Raw genomic sequence first — 16,714 nt, forward strand, 5'->3', positions numbered from 1 at the left:
CATGTAGTAAATCGTGCTGTACATGTAACAGTACATAAGCATGTCTTTGGTTTTATGTGACTGTGACTCCAAATCCAGTGACACCTTTACCCAGCCGACCCGCATGCAGTGGAAAATCGATATGAGCTGTAACCACACTGCAACTAGTGTCTCTTCACCATACGGGCTGGGTACGGCCTGGTTCCTGAATGCCAGTGGAAAAACACAAAATGGAACTCATGCCTTTGTATGTACTTCTTTGTATTTTTTTTTTTTTGTTGGTGTTAATTTTGATTTATATTTCAGTGATATTTTTCTTACCCTGAACGCTGTACATTTAGGCAGTTTACTGGCTTCCATCGAAATTAACATGGGACAGAAAACAGTAGTTGCAATAAGATACAGAATGTAACTTGATTCTGTAGTTGGTGTAGTTCGCCCTAGAGCTACAGAGGTCTGTTCAGAGCACCATTAACAGGCGAGATGACTCCACAGGGCCATGCCACAAATGGGAGTGTCATTTTTAATTCAGGGATATTAGGTAACCCATAACACTTCATTTGTATGAAGCACCCTTTCAATTACTGCTGTTTCATTAATACCGAGGCTCAGATCAAATGGTGGGACTTTCCCAGCACGCTGGGAAATGCTGGGACGCTGAAGCGGAGAAGCTGACCCACGCATTGTCCACTGTGTGCTCTTTAATGATGTTGGACCAGGATTAGAAGAGCACTAGAAAGCTCTAAAGAGGCATGTAATGGTATGAACAGCCATCTTGCCAGAACCATTATGTACAGCTATGGAATATGAGGCCATTTTCCACAGTCAGATGTATGTCCGCAGCCATACCACCTTAGTCTATAGTGTTTGTTAATTCTCTTAGTTCTGTGTGTTCTTAGGGTTATTGTATCCACCTGTTGTAATATCATATCATTGTAATATCATAATGTAGTGTTGCCATGTGTTTCGGTCCTTGTAGCCTATTCCTGGTTCTGCTCTCTGTGTTGCCCTGCTCACTGGTTGTGTTTTCCTAATGGTTTTTGTAGCTTGTTTTAGTATTAAGTTCTGCTATAGTTTTCTGATCCCTCGTGGTACTTTATTGTGTATGATTCCCAATGTTCTGTACTTCCTTTACATAAACCCCATTTGCAGTGCCCCTGTTGTTGGCACTGCAAATGGATCATCACATCTTTTCCCTCCTGCACTATGCCCCAAGTCCGTAACAAGGTAATCCATCTGAAGCTAAGCAGGCTTGGGCCTGGCCAGTAGATGGGAGACCAAGTAGGAGAGCTGGATTGCTACTAGAAGAGGTGTTAGCTCCCAATGATCCAGTGCAGTGATGGGGACAGCGTTCTGTGAAAATGGTGCCGTCCTTTGTATGCAATGTAAAACTCAGGTCCTGACTCTCCGGTAAAAACACCCTATGCATCTTTTTAAAGAATAGGGTGATACCCTGATGTCCTGGCTAAAATTGCCCATGGTGTCTCTCAAGTCGGGCCTCCTAATCATCAATTTATCCATTTTCTGAAATCACTTATTCCTATTCAGGGTCACAGGGGGTCCGGAGCCTATTCCAGAGGCTATGGGTGTAAGGCAGGGAACAACCCTGGATGGGGCACCAACCCATTGCAGGGCACTCCTAATTGTCCCCTATATCTAAATGATGAATTCTCTCCTGCCCCCATACATGTATACTGGTGCTGAATGGTAGCTGTTGCAACTTCTAGGTGGGTGCTGCACAGTGGTGGTGGTTGAAGTCGCTCCCCATTGGTTCTGTGAAGTGCTTTTGGAATGTAACATTAATTCATTCTGCGGCGCAAACACTGTTTTAATATTGTATTACAGGATAATAATGCTCCCATACATATTGCTAAACAAATTCAAGAATGGTTTCATGAACACCAGGATGAAGTAAAACTCATTCCATGGACTACTTGATCACAAGATCAACTCAAGAAACTTATATGGGGAGATTTCAAGCTTTTCTTCATGGAGAATAGTCTAGTATCACACCACACACAGTTCAGGACTTCTCTGTTGTTGATGTTCTGAGAACAATGGGTGACCCAACTATAAGCCTCTGTGCCAATGATCAGATTGTTGCCAGTTCATGCCCAGCCTCAGGATATCTCTGAGTCCTTGAGTAAGGACCTGCCTCCACAGCACCCCACCCATGGCAAAAAATATTTACATATTTTGTTGATGTAGGGGCAATGACTATAAGACTGGAAACCTAAGATTCATTTTGTAATTTATTGTGTGGTATACACCCTGTTTTTAATTCAACCAGACTACAAGGCACGATGTGGTTAAATATTGGTTAAACACTAAAAGCTGAGCAACTAGACAGGGCATATGGGAGTTTTTGAGATGCAAAAAAACTGAAATATATTTATAAATGTGAGTGTAGTCATAGTCACTGGTGGGTATCATATCTGAACATAAAGGTATACATAAGTAGACTTGACCCAGAGCACCCTAGACTACATTTGGTAGATCAATTTTATAGTTATGGCTTGGGATCCGTGACCAAATGTACTGCACACTTTGGTGATGAGTGGAACTGAGCTGTTAACTGACCATCACCTAGTGCTGAGTTGGATCAGATTGTGGGGAAAATGGCAGATAGACATGATGGACCCAAACACAAGGTGAGGGTGTCATGGAAGCATTTCCCATAGGCCCCTTTCCCAGAAATCATCTTGTTCCTCTGGCAGAACTTCTCTTACATCCTGAGACATTTAATCCCAAGTGGGCACTATTTTGTGACTCCATGTGGTTGTGTAGAGCTATGCCCAAAAGATTGTTGGTGTTTGTTATGGTGCTAACCTCTAAACCCAGTGGTGGACACCAACGGTAAAGGTAGCCACCAGGCTGAAGTAGAACACTTGGTTCGCTTAAGGGATTCTGGAAGCAGCTGACGGGTACTGGTGGGCTGAGCAAGATGTGGCTTTGGCAGTTGCAAAAACAAAAACATGGAGCTTGGTGAGGCCATGGAAAAATACTTTTGGTCAGTCTGGAAGTGGTTTTGACAAACTATCAGGCCACTTGAAGTGGAAGGAGGGCTTTGTCCATGGGGTTTATGGCAGGGATGGAGTGCTATTGACCTCAAATAGGGAAAAAGTCAGGTGGTGGACTTTGGGGGCTTAATGAATCCAACCGACATGCCTTTCTTGGAGTAAGTAGAGTCGGAAGACTCAGACGAGGACTTACCCATGACTAGGACTGAGGTCACTGAAGTGTTCAAAAACCCTTCTCTAGTAAGGCCTTGGGAGTGGATGAGATTATGAAAGCTTTTGACATTGTTGAGCGGTCATGGCTGGTATTCTTCTTCACCATTGCATGGAAGTTGGGTACAGTGTCTTTAGATTGACAAATTGGAGTCCTGGTTACAATCTTTAACAAAGGTTACTTGAAGATGTATTACCAACTTCTGTGGACCAGGCTCCCTGGGAAGGTCTATGCCAAGGTACTGGAGAGGAGGGTCAAACCTCTGGTGCAGGTGGAGCAACATGGATTCCATCTTGGTTATGGAACTCTGGACCAGCTCTTTACCCTCACAAGGATACTGGAGGATTCATCGGAGTTTGTCCAACCAGTCTACTTGTGTTTTGTGGACTTGGAATAAGCATATGAAAATGTCCTTCAGGGTTCCTATAGGGGGTGCTTTGGGAGTATGAGGTGCAGGGTCCATTGTCATGGACCATTAGGTTCCTGACTATCTGGAGTGGAGCAGATTCTCATTGCTGGCAGTAACTCAGACTCTTTCCCAGTGGGTAATTGGACTCCACTTGGGCTGCACTTTGTCACCGGTTCTATTCATAACCTTTATGGACAGAATTTCTAGGCACAGACAAGGGACAGAGGGGGCCCGGCTTAGTGACCTCAGGACTGCATCTTTACTTTTTTGCAGAAGATGCAGTCCTGTTGGCTTCATCAGGCTGTGACCTTCAGCATGCACTGGGTTGGTTTGGAGGATCAGCACCTCCAAGTTTGAGGGCTAGGTTCTCAATTGGAAAAGGGTGGATTGCCAGGTAGGGAAGGAGTTACTGCCTCAAGCGGAGGAGTTTAACTATCTCAAGGTCTTGTTCACAACTGAGGGAAGAAGGGAGCGGTAGATCAACAGGCGGATCGGTGCAGCATCAGCAGTTATGTGGACGTTGTACTGTTCTGTCATGGTGAAGAGGGAGCTGAGCTGGAAGGTTAAGCTGTCGATTTACCAGTTGCTCTATGATCGTACTCTCACCTATGGCCATGAACTGTGGGTAGTGACTGAAAGAATGAGATCACAGATAAAAGCAGCATAAATTAGATTTCTCTACAAAGTGACTGGACTCAGCCTCAGAGGGCTCAGACATTCGCTGCGAAGCTCAGACTTTTGCAAGGGGCTTCAAGCTGAGCCGCCGCTCTTCCGCATCAAGAGCAGTCAGCTGGGTTAGTTCAGGCATCTATTTAGGATGCCTCCCTGGGAAGTGCTATGGCCATATCCAATTGGGAGGAGGCCACTGGGCTGACCCAGCACACATTGAAGAGATTATATGACTCAGTTGGCCAGTGAGTGACTTGGTATCCATCCGGAGGAGCTAGAGGAGGTGGCTGGGGAGAGGGTGGTAAAGAACATAAGAACATGAGAAATTTACAAATGCAAGGGGGCCATTTGGCCCATCAAGCTCGTTTGGGGCATCCATGCTAAGGTCTGCTGCCCTTGTAACCCAGACTCGGATAAATGTCAGAAAATGGATGGATGGATGGATGGATGGATGGATGGATGGATGGATGGATGGATGGATGGATGGATAATATGTTGATAAAAATATAGCTGTATCCTGTGATACAGACCTGAATAATATAGCAATTGCAGTGTAAAAGGCTTAGGATTCCTTTACTTCCCCGCTGCCCCCACCGATGTCATCATTATATGTGTGATGGTAATCCTGAGATGCTACAGTAGCTATTTGTGATTTGGAACATAACATAAAGGATTCTTCACTTTATGAGGCACAATTACACCCTAACTCATGCTGAGAATAAGGTATTATGGATGTTGCTACAGGATCATAATGTTTTGTTTGTAATGGACTGCTGAGTCTCATTTTGTCTCTATTAGGCATGTAGCTTTGTATAAGTCTGCCAGCAGCACTATTAAAACCACAATGAGGCAACCTATCATGCACAGCATAATTAGAGAAATGTCTCATGCTTTGTTGATGCTTGGTTGCATATCAGGACGTGTGTCCTTTACACTGGACTTGCTTTCCAGTGCCTCTCTGGTGTCTCTATGGCAAATGAGGTTAAGTTTAAGTCTCTGAGCCGTCAAGGGTTTAATTCAGTAGGACGGTGGGAGAGTGGGGTGGCAGGGTGGGGGATTTGATGTTGTCAGGTGCTGTTTGAGGAGTAAGTCGGAGAGGTACCAGGAAGGGGAGGGGGGCTGGGTGTACACCTTGGGTGTCTCAGTAGCAGATGATGGCAGTGACATTGCACAGGATTACGGCACACTATCGGGATCTTTTTCACTGGTGTGTCGCTAATCCCCCCCCCCCCCCCCATCTCACTTCCCCCACCCCCCTCACACACACACGCCCTCTAGGTCATGTTCTCAAGAGCCAGCAGCGGACCCCCCGCCAACGGGGGCACCAGCCCAAACTGCTGAACAGCCCCGAGGACAGCCTGTACTACAACCAGCTCCACGTGAGTGAGGGGGCGGCACCAGCCGGGCTTTCCAGCTCGTTTTGTATCCGGACGATAATGCAGTGAAGTGTACCTGCGCCAGGCCCCCGAGCCCCACCCCCACGCCTCTCTGCCTCTTGTCTTGAGCGTGTGCTTACGCTCTTTATCTGTTGCTTTCATGTCAGGATGTCTGCCTTCACGGTGAATAATTGATGCGGTTTATCAAAGGGGGCCAAGACGCACGCTTCATCAGGCTCGCCAGAGCCCTTTGATCAAAAAAAATTATGCTGTGACTTCTGATATTATCAGCATCTCCCCGCATTCAACGCAAAATCACTTTGAATTAAAAATTAATGACTTGCTCGCTTGTCTTTTCACTGTGTGCTCTCGGCCCTTCCCACAGAGGACCCCGGATTGCCAGGGGAGCAAGAGGAAACCGAGAAAACTTGGGTAAATAACGGCTTTCCTACTTTCAGCTGCTATAAACAGAGCAGGCCCTTTGTTGTATTAAAGCATCCTGTGAATGTCACAAATGAGTGGAAACAAAACAAGCATTTTTTTTCCTTTTACAACAAGAGGTAGTGCTGGTGTGTGGGGAGGGGTTGAATGTAAATGGATTGTCAAAAGAAAGAGGCCTTTTATCGGCCTCTTCTGGGTTTTATCAAGGTGGTGTTAAGACATTATATCCATTCAGAGTGTAATTGTTTGAGTCTTGACCTCTATTTGTAAATGAAAGCCTGGTTTTGTCTGATAGGCTGAAAAAGGAAGAAGAAAGAGTTTTGGTTGTTTGTTACTTTATCTATGTGCACGATCGTCTCTGAATCATGGGATTAGCGTGTACATACAAGCTTTCTAATTAAAGTAAAACATCAAGCTGTTATGCTCCTCTTCAGTTTGAATGCCCCAGCCATCCGTCTGCAATCCTCTCTCTCTCTCTCTCTCTCTCTCTCTCTGGCTATCATTCATCACAGGCAAATCAAAGTGCTGGATGGAGAAGATGAGTACTACAAATTACTGTCAACTGCAGATTCAATCCCAGAGGAGGAAACTTTGACTGGGCCTCCTCCCACTCTGTCAAGGGAGGCAGTTCTCAGTCAGAGCTGAGGCTGAAATCTCCCATCAGCTGGTAAGGGTCTAGCTTCACCTGTCCAGCAGTCAGCCGGGGCTCTGGGGGTTTTAACTTAGACTACTGAACGTCTGAAGAAGTCTGATGCAGCATCACAAAGTAATATTGTTCTGTTGCAACTGACTCATCTCCTGAGAGACTGAGTACCGAGGAATGTTTGTCTTCATTCTTGAACCACAATAATTCCGGCTATTAATAGTTAAAATATCATATGTTTCACGTTAGAAGGTGGTTAGCACCTCTGGATTGTTCGATTCCTTGCCCGACTTTATGTGTGAGGAGTTTTCATGTTCTCCGTGTCATTGCAGGGTTTCCTATGGGTTCTCTGGTTTCCCCCACCTGGGGAAAGATAGATTAAGGTGAATTGGAGTTTCCAGCATTGCCCATAGATTTGAATGGTGTGTGAATGGTGGGCGGGTGGATGTGTGTGCGTGTGTATGTGCATATGCATGTGTGCGTGTGTGTGTGTGTATGTGTGCCCTGCAATGGGTTGGCTCCCTATCCTGGTTTCTTCCCTGTTTTGCGCCTGTAGCTTCTGTGATTGGCTCCAGATCCCCCCTCCCCCCCCCCCCCCTTCCTGCAACCCTGCACAGGACACGCGGGTATGGAAAATGGATAAATGGATTCATTTTTTACTGTAGCATTTTTGTTTTTTCATTGTGGGATATGTAGGAAAATAATATTATATTCATTCTCATTATTCATCACTCATAAGTCAATATTATGGTTGCTGGGGCAACCATTAGAAACAGGACTGTCAGCAACCAGTTACTTTTCACTGTACAGCAGCTCTGTGTGGTTTTAATAGCAAAGCTCAGTACAGTAGCTGACAGCCCCTCCCACCATCTGAAGGCTGGAGATCCAGTACACCCTACACCCACTGGTCTTGTCCCCTTGCACTCCTTGTTTTTGATCATGCCACATTACCGGCAGCGTGCACAAAAAGGACTGTTTGCTGTTAAAAAAAAAAATAGGACAGATGTTTACTGGGAATATGGATCTGATAAAAATGAGCTAGTTTTTTGTTTTTTAATCTCAGGCTTCTGCTCTTAGCTGCTCCTTTCTTGCCATTGCTGTTTTTGCCCGCTGCGTCACTGATGTCATGTCTGTGTTCTGTGTTAACAATCACACTGGATGAGTACCATCCCCAAGTTCAGCTAAACCATGGCCGGGGCCACCTTTTCAAGTGAGCCTGGGCACAGTTTCATATATCATACCGGGACACATTACGGAGCCATTACACTAGTGGTGTTTGGGCACAGCATGGGTCCCCTAGTGTGAGTATGTGGCTAATACAGAGCAGCTCCTGTCCGTGGATACATGCTAATGGCTAATTCAGAGAAGTTTACCCCGCTGTTTGTGGGCACATGGTGATGACTAATACAGAGGAGTTTGTGCTGCTGTTCATGGATACACGCTAAAGGCTAATACAGAGAAGCTGCTGTCCATGGATACACGCTAAAGGCTAATACAGAGAAGCTGCTATCCATGGATACATGCTAAAGGCTAATACAGAGAAGCTGCTATCCATGGATACACGCTAAAGGCTAATACAGAGCAGCTGCTATCCATGGATACATGCTAAAGGCTAATACAGAGAAGCTGCTATCCATGGATACACGCTAAAGGCTAATACAGAGAAGCTGCTGTCCATGGATACACGCTAAAGGCTAATACAGAGCAGCTGCTATCCATGGATACACGCTAAAGGCTAATACAGAGAAGCTGCTATCCATGGATACACGCTAAAGGCTAATACAGAGAAGCTGCTATTCATGGATACACGCTAAAGGCTAATACAGAGAAGCTGCTATCCATGGATACACGCTAAAGGCTAATACAGAGAAGCTGCTGTCCATGGATACACGCTAAAGGCTAATACAGAGAAGCTGCTATCCATGGATACACGCTAAAGGCTAATACAGAGAAGCTGCTATCCATGGATACACGCTAAAGGCTAATTCAGAGAAGCTGCTATCCATGGATACACGCTAAAGGGTAATACAGAGAAGCTGCTATCCATGGATACACGCTAAAGGCTAATACAGAGAAGCTGCTATCCATGGATACACGCTAAAGGCTAATACAGAGAAGCTGCTATCCATGGATACATGCTAAAGGCTAATACAGAGAAGCTGCTGTCCATGGATACACGCTAAAGGCTAATACAGATAAGCTGCTGTCCATGGATACACGCTAAAGGCTAATACACAGGAACTGTTGTCCGTGAATACATGCTAATGGCTAATTCAGAGAAGTTGCTCTCTGTGGATACACTAATGGCTAATACAGAGAAGCTGCTGTCCGTGGTTACATGATAATGGATAAAACAGAGAAGCTGCTGTCAGCGGATACATGCTAATGGCTAAAATAGTGAAGAAAACCGAACCCTTTGGAGGCAGAACTAGCCTATCTGTAGCAGTGCCTGCCCTGCTCTGATTGTGGCTAACAGTACAGGAGAACGTTTGATATTAAGCAGATGCAGCTTAATAATTTAAATATAAAATATGGTTCTTTTGGAGGTACAAATGAAGCCACCCCTGCCCCCCCTGATTCCCACTCCCCTGATTGTGGTTTATCAGGTGTGTTTCATTCCCATCCCCATTCAGCTGATTACACTGTTCCTGGCTTTCTGTTTTCCCTCTGGCCAGCATTAAATAGGTCATCACAGCGCTCTAGAACATGTCTTTAATGCGTATGCCATCTACATAACATGGTCTGGAACTGTTTTTGGCCTCCGTTTTGCTAAGCTCAGCAAGTCCTCTATTTGCTCCAGCTCCCCATTTGCTCCAGCAACTACATATTAATCTATAGGACTGTAGTGTCTGTGAAGGAGGAAGCAGTCACATGCTTTTATTTGGTCTGCTCAGTGGAAGCCAGACCACTCCCTCCCTGTCCCATTCTTGTTTGTCATTTAATTTTAAGTCAATCTGACCGTGTCTGTACCTGTGATGTCAGCATGTGGGAGGGGCTATAATGCACTGAAAACTTCACCAGAGCTGCATTTATTATTTCCAGTGTTTGATGTTTTGTTTGATTTTAGTGTTTGCTGAAAACATGCAGAAATTAATTTAGAGCTGGTGAAAGCAGGCTACGTTCATAGTACGGAGCATCTTATTAATACATTTTTAAAAACAAAAAAAATGTCTACAAAAGACAATTCTCACAAAGCTGTGTGGGGATGGTACAAGTTTAAAAGTGCTCTACTGTGTTTATTGTTGGTAGCCAACCTCCAAAGTGCTTACAGGTACACAACATTTTGAAATGGAGATGTATAAATCAAATAACTCTTATGAAACTTAAGTTTAGAGGGACTATTGTGATCAATCAGTGGCTAGTTGGTAGATATTTGCAAACAACTGGTAATGCCTGTCTTTTGTACAACTGCAAAACCTACATGGCAAATAATTAGTAAATAAATATTAATTAGCAACATTTTGTAACGTAGCTAACTAATGTTTCATGAAAAAGATATTGACTCGCGCTAATTTAAGAAGCAGCGCATAAAAATATAAAAAATATTAAACATTATTTAACAAGCTAAGAAGTGTTACATGGCCATCGTCATGTGTATATTCACTGTCTCATATATATTGTTTATAACCAGTGGAAATGCAGGCTGCTTCTCAGGTCATGTCAGTTCGGCAACACCTGAGAATCAGATTTAGGGTCTTTCACACTGCCGAAACTTTATTCTAGAACCAGAACCTTATTCTGGAACCAGGGACTTCTGTCATGTTCACACCACAGGATCTTGGTCCAATTGTAGTTCCTCAGAGACAGTTCATCACTTTTTTAGTGTCTACTCCAGACTAGGTACTTTTCGTTCAAAAGTGGAGGTGCTTACAGTGATAAACTTGCTGACTGATTGACCACAAGCACCGGCACTAACTTGGAAGTTATGTGGAATTGCAGGAAAATAGATAGAAGTAGAAGGGCAAAAATTAAGTAGATGGAATTATTTTTCTACTCCAATTACATTTCATGCATCAATTAATACATTTTTTGCTTTTTGCTTGCGTCTCCGTATGTCCTTCCTGGTTCCATCCTCCACATTTTTGCTCTCTCCCAGCTCCCAACTGTCTGTGGGTCCCTGAGGACCGGATTGGGAAATACTGATGTAGGGCAATGTTATGATGTGAGGGGCCAGCACACATGCAGTAGCTGAGCTGTGAAAGGGGCCAGCAAAGCTGAGGAAAATACAGAGCTCAGACCTAAAAGCCCTTTTCTACACCTGTTTTGTTTCCCCATAACAAGCCTGTGTTCATATCTAGAACAGAACAAGCCATGTTTCACAGACCTAAGATTACTCCCTAGGGATTCACAATTCATGTCATTTTTTGAAGAAAGCCTTAACTGAAAGAAACTGAAGAAATTCCACACGAAAATGTTTCACTCAGGCCTGGAAATTCCCGCTTCGGCCTTCACAAACGATAAAATGTGTCTTTACCAGAGCACGCTCACATGTCTGACTTCAAAGAACTAACGCGTATTCTCTTTCATTGTCCTGTTTCTCTATCCGTGGAGTTCAAAGGCAGCATTTGAATGGTGATGTTTTGGTGGCAGGCCTTTCATACAGCACTAGCCCCCCGCTCCTCCCCCACCCCCACCCCCCCCCCCCCCCCCCCCGGCTTAATGCAGGTAACGTGCTTTTGAAATACGGTGTTTCGCACGCTTTTGAGGAATTCCAACAAGGAGTTTTAGCAGATGAATGCAAATGATGTAGGTACAATAAAATACTCACTTCAATCGCACTTCACTTCCTGAAACACATCCTGCTTTTAACATTGTCATCGTTGTATTTTTATTTATTTTGTATTTCCCTGTGGTGCTTTTTGTCACGTTTGACAAACGTGGGCAGACGTGGATCTATAAACAAGGGTGCTGGATATTGACGTGGAAAAAAAATATATATATTTACATTTGGCTGGGAGGGAGCAGGGTGGGAAGAAAGGGCCATAGCCAGATAGCATATTAATAAAGAAGCTGGAGAAGGGGGGAGAGCAACTGAGGAGCGGGAGGATGAAAGGGAGAAAAGAAGGTGTTGAACATGCACATCAAAGGGCCCTTAATGATGAGAGATGCCATTAGAGTTACGGTGGCCATTGTTTTGCCTGCCTCACACCTGTGATTTGTTGCTATCCCCAATGATCCTTCACAGGGCTGAATTGTCAGAATTTGCATTTGCACAAAGCGCATGTATAGAAAAGGACCAGGAAACTTTTAAGTGATTTCTTTCCTGAAGAGTATCCCCATCCCCCTAGTCTGGTCAATGAATGAAGGTTCCTGAATCAGTGTTGTTTCCTGTCTGTGAATTGCCAGGCCTGGACTTGCACACACTTGGTCAGCCTTGTTAAAGACATTGGACGCTTACTGGGAGGCTTGAGAGAGCCTGAGAGAATCAGCCACAGCAGACTATGTAGAAGAAGAGCATCCAGACTTAATTACTGTTGCTTTTACATGGATTGTACGTTAAATCTAATGGCACATTGTAAGACTTCGCCTTGTCAAGACTGGGCCTGTTTTTGTATGGACTTGGTGCTGTTTGCCAAATGTTGAGCCAAACTACCAGTGAATGAAGGTTTGCCGTATAACTGTTTGGATTAGTGGGCTTCTCTTAGTTTGAGCTGGAATGTAAGGCAGTCTATCCTGCAATCACAACCTGGAGGCAGAGAAAAATATCACCTAAAAATAATTAATGGAGGAAAGACTGGGAAAATTAATGCATTGTCCAAAAACGTGTGATTATCACCATGTAATTTTAAAATGTGGAATATATTTCCTGCAGGTATTTGCAAATATGAACATATTATATTTTTTATAAAGTACTTTTTTTTGTAAATGCATACACCAGCTCGCCAAAACCTCAGCGACCTCGAAATTCAGCAGGAATCATATTTATGTTTTTTGACAATTGTAGGAAATGCTAACACAAACAATGGTATAATTTAATTTCACTCAAGAATTTCAATTAGCCAAATATCAGTGAATATTGCTTCGATATTTACAGTTCCAGAGTTTGTTCTGTATTTTATTTGAAAACTGGCATAAAATGAAAACTGAACCTGGCTTTCATATGTATTATTTATGTATCATATTTGTCATAAACATAAATGTAAAAATACAAAATGTGCTGGTTAATTAAACCATTGTTGATGTACTCATTGGTTTAGGAGGGGCATTGACATCCTGACAGATTTAGAATATGAAACACATTGTATACAGTTTGGAAACATTATACATTGGTGTATTCTATTGTGGGGACCACCCTCACATCCAGATCAAATGTTGCTACTTAATAATATATGTGATATATTTATGAACCTATCCTGAACCTATCAGATGGAGTGGAAATCTCTTCCTCCATACAAATTCCTTCTTTCTGTGACGTGTTCATCAGCTGTTTAGCTATTGATGCAATCGTGATGATGTACTCATGAGTTAAAGTTTTAAGAAAATGTGTATTTTTGTTAATTGTTAATACAAATCTTTACATTTACCCTGATATATATGACATGTTTTATTAGATTATTAATGTATATTTAAGTTGATAGTGATGTTTTATTGATTATACTTAGCTTGATTATATTTAGCTTGATAGGAATTGTTACACTGACATGTTTTATTAGAAGAATCATGCGTGTTTATCTTAATATGTTTTATGAATTGTAATAACCACACCAAGTCATATTGTCTTCTCAATATTGAACAATGTTACAGTGCATCCTCAATATCGTGCAGGCCTACTAAACACAAAAAATAATATTTTAACACAGTTTTTCCTTCCTAAATCAGCTAAGTTTAATACTCCTTCTGTATGTCCACTACCACGTTACTGAGTATTAGACTGCATAACTCACTTTATCATGCCATTTAATTTTGTAGGAGATCATATTACATAGTTAGTGGACTTTATTGGGTAAGCAGGGGTTTTCTCAGATTTACACCTTCTGAAACGTTACCTTTTTGGTCACAAACCTGCTTCCATAATCTGCCCTTTAAATGTGTGTCATTACCTATAGAATATGGCATCAATGTTCAAGTTAAAATAAACTGCCGGATAGTATTGAAAAAAAATGCATTTCCACTCTGTGTTCTTCCTGCTGCTTAATAGCACAATCATCTTGTTTCTCTGTCCTCTCTTTGATGCTCTGACTGGGCCCTGGTCTTCTAACGTGATTAGAATCCCTCCCCCCTTAACTGACAGCTCAGGCTGGATGTTTCAGTGTGTTATTCCTAACTAGAGCACCACATTTAAAATTGTGAATGCCTCTCACAGTTAGCATGGCTTGTTAATGTAAGTCAGAAGCACAGAGACTGTGCTGAATTACCCGGTTCAGGCTCTGACTATAGGAAGCACACGTTTATGTATAATTCTACCCCCAGGTCACAACAGCATCAGTGTTTATGAATATTTCCTTGTAAAAAGCCAATACATTCTGTCGCTGCGATACTATGAAGTTCTACAAAAGCATTTTTGATATTTCCCAATAAATTCATAACATGGTGCGTGGAGATTAACAGCAGTGCAGTGATAGGAGAAGATTCCCCATGTTTATTGCCAATAATGATTAAAACATCTGAATAACACTTTGAAATAATGGGGTGGGGGAATATTCTTACTGAACTTGATGAAAAGCACCGTAGCATGTCATGTACAGCACCCAGAAATGTATTAGAAGCATCAAATGTAGCTAATAGCCACAAAACAAAATGTAAAAATCTTTAGAAGACGTATCATGTTGTCTCTAACATGAGTAGAGGCATGGAAAACCTGATGCCGTTTACTCTGTTCACCTTCTACGGGCCAGTTTGCTCTGACCCCAGTGGTGATCAGGTGCTTGAAAGATAGGTCTGCCGCACGCAACAAGAGCCAGTTTTCTGCAAAATGACCCCCCCCCCCCGACTCGCGCTACCTAGGGCCGTCCGACAAGGCGCCGGACTTTGACTCTTAAATACACTCACTCACCCCAACCTCAAAGATGTATATGTTAAAAAAAAGATGTGTGGTATCAGGTTGTGGGGGTGGGAGAGTGGGGGAATGGGGGTGTTCCTGAAAATTAGGAAGACCAAAGTTGAAGCTCCTCAGTGTTGGGGACTGTTAACAATGGCAGCTATTCTGCTGGAGTGGAACATCAAAGGTCTTCTGAATGACTGCTCTGAGTTATACTTTGTTAGAGATCACTGAGGAAATTCACAGATGTTGTTCTCATACGAGACATCATTATAGCTGCTCAAGTACCCCGGTAGCCTCCAGCGTCTCTCCCTCTCCCTCCCTCCCTGCCTCCCTCTCTCTCTCTCTCTCTCAGCAGACCAGTAGTAGACAGATGTGAAACCTGCTGTCCCTCGCTCCCTGGTCTGGGGAGCGGAATTTAAAATTCAGCTGATACGTTTCACGTTGCTGCCTCCAAGTTGCACTTCACACTGTCGGTTTAATTAAAATCACATTTAAGGCATGACTGAATTCAGCTTTAACCCCCCCCCCCCCCCCCCAAAAAAAAAAAAAAAAAAAAACATAACTCTGCTTGCAGCAACAAAATGTTTTCCTCTGTGCTGTTGCCATTGATATTCCGGAAATCCTTCTTACAATGTATGAATTCAATCCAGATTTTAGTTTCTTTTTTAAGGTCGTCTGCCTGTTTTTCTCTTTTATTGGTGGATGCTGAATTTATGCACAGTTTGCGTGCAGGACAATTTACGTTAATGAAATTATTAGTAACATAGATATTTTTCCAGTAAAAGATTCAGATATTCTTTGAAAGGTGGGTTGTCTTGTCGTGCAGCCTTGTCTGTAGGTGTCATATTTCTATGCAGAGGATACATAGGACATGCCACTGTACTTTCAGACCCTATTTAACGAAGCACGAAACCCATCAGAAAAGTTCTGTCATACTTGCCTGTTACAATAGCTATGTTCTAGAAATGCGCTCGACTCTTAAAATCAGTAAAACTACATTTCTTCCTGTTATCTTTATGAAAATAGCATTTGTAATGTTTTGACATGCATTACTTACCTAAAGTTCTCTCTTTCTCTTTCATTACAGAGCACCTACTTGAGAATATGATTCTACCAGCCAAGAGCATACATTCCTGCAGACTTGTTACAATTAAACACTAATTGCTGCAAAAACAGTTGTAAAAGACGACCTTTCACTTGTGAATTTAATCGTTTTTATATTTATGAGGGAAATATGACATTTGATGCCTTTTGCCCGAAATAACATTTTACGTTCTTTCTTTTACTTAACATTCTCAAAAATATGTGTAGATAAAAATCAGTGATATCACACATTCACAGTCAATACTCACATGACCTGTTAGTATAATAGTATACTTCATTTTAAGGTTTTCTTGATGTGCTTATGTGTTACTCATGATGGGTCACTTCATAATTAGTTGTCTGTTATCATTTGTGAATGAGACAAATATATTGTAGGTAGTTATACTAGCTGTTGGTGTAATACCATATAATTAGCCATGGTTATATTCTTGTATCACATAGCCTCCTTAGTAATGCAAGAATCTAAGGATAAAATGGGGAAGTGTGTGCGTCCTGTAGCAAACTCACAAAGTACAATGTTGTGTGTTGAGTAGTCAGGTCATGGTCATATTTTATATTGAACTAATGAATTTTACACAATTCCAGTCTCTTTAGAGTCTGTTATTAAAACCTCAGTCTCGTGAGAAATGTTTGTCCTTTCATTCATTTTCCATAGCTGTGGAAGCAATGCAGACAAGTCCAGAGCTCAACCCATGAAAGAGAGAGAGCTAGGAAAGGCGGGAGCTGTGGAGGGGGCAGCCTGTGTGTGTGTGTGTGTGTGTGTGTGAGCATAACTGACAACTGTCTGGGTTTTTCTGGGTTGTTACATGAAAATATAAACTTGTACTTTATGCAGTCTTAAAATTGTACTGTCAAAAGAATATTCCAGGAAAATATATTGC

The 16,714-nt window shown here is 42.6% G+C and overlaps 1 protein-coding gene across 1 annotated transcript in view; it reads left to right on the forward strand.

The window, feature by feature from the left end:
* The window catches only part of myo3b (myosin IIIB), a 101,860-nt gene extending 85,400 nt beyond the window's left edge, over window positions 1–16,460 (forward strand). Inside the window, exons 33-37 of the mRNA XM_049012059.1 lie at window positions 5,567–5,667; window positions 6,050–6,096; window positions 6,618–6,772; window positions 13,563–13,607; window positions 15,815–16,460. Of these exons, the coding sequence (XP_048868016.1) occupies window positions 5,567–5,667; window positions 6,050–6,096; window positions 6,618–6,750 (281 nt within the window). The 3' untranslated portion in view covers window positions 6,751–6,772; window positions 13,563–13,607; window positions 15,815–16,460. The remainder of the gene's footprint in view (window positions 1–5,566; window positions 5,668–6,049; window positions 6,097–6,617; window positions 6,773–13,562; window positions 13,608–15,814) is intronic.
* Window positions 16,461–16,714: the final 254 nt, after the last annotated feature.

The sequence above is a fragment of the Brienomyrus brachyistius genome, chromosome 1 (genome assembly GCF_023856365.1).
Source record: "Brienomyrus brachyistius isolate T26 chromosome 1, BBRACH_0.4, whole genome shotgun sequence".
NCBI lineage: Eukaryota > Metazoa > Chordata > Actinopteri > Osteoglossiformes > Mormyridae > Brienomyrus > Brienomyrus brachyistius.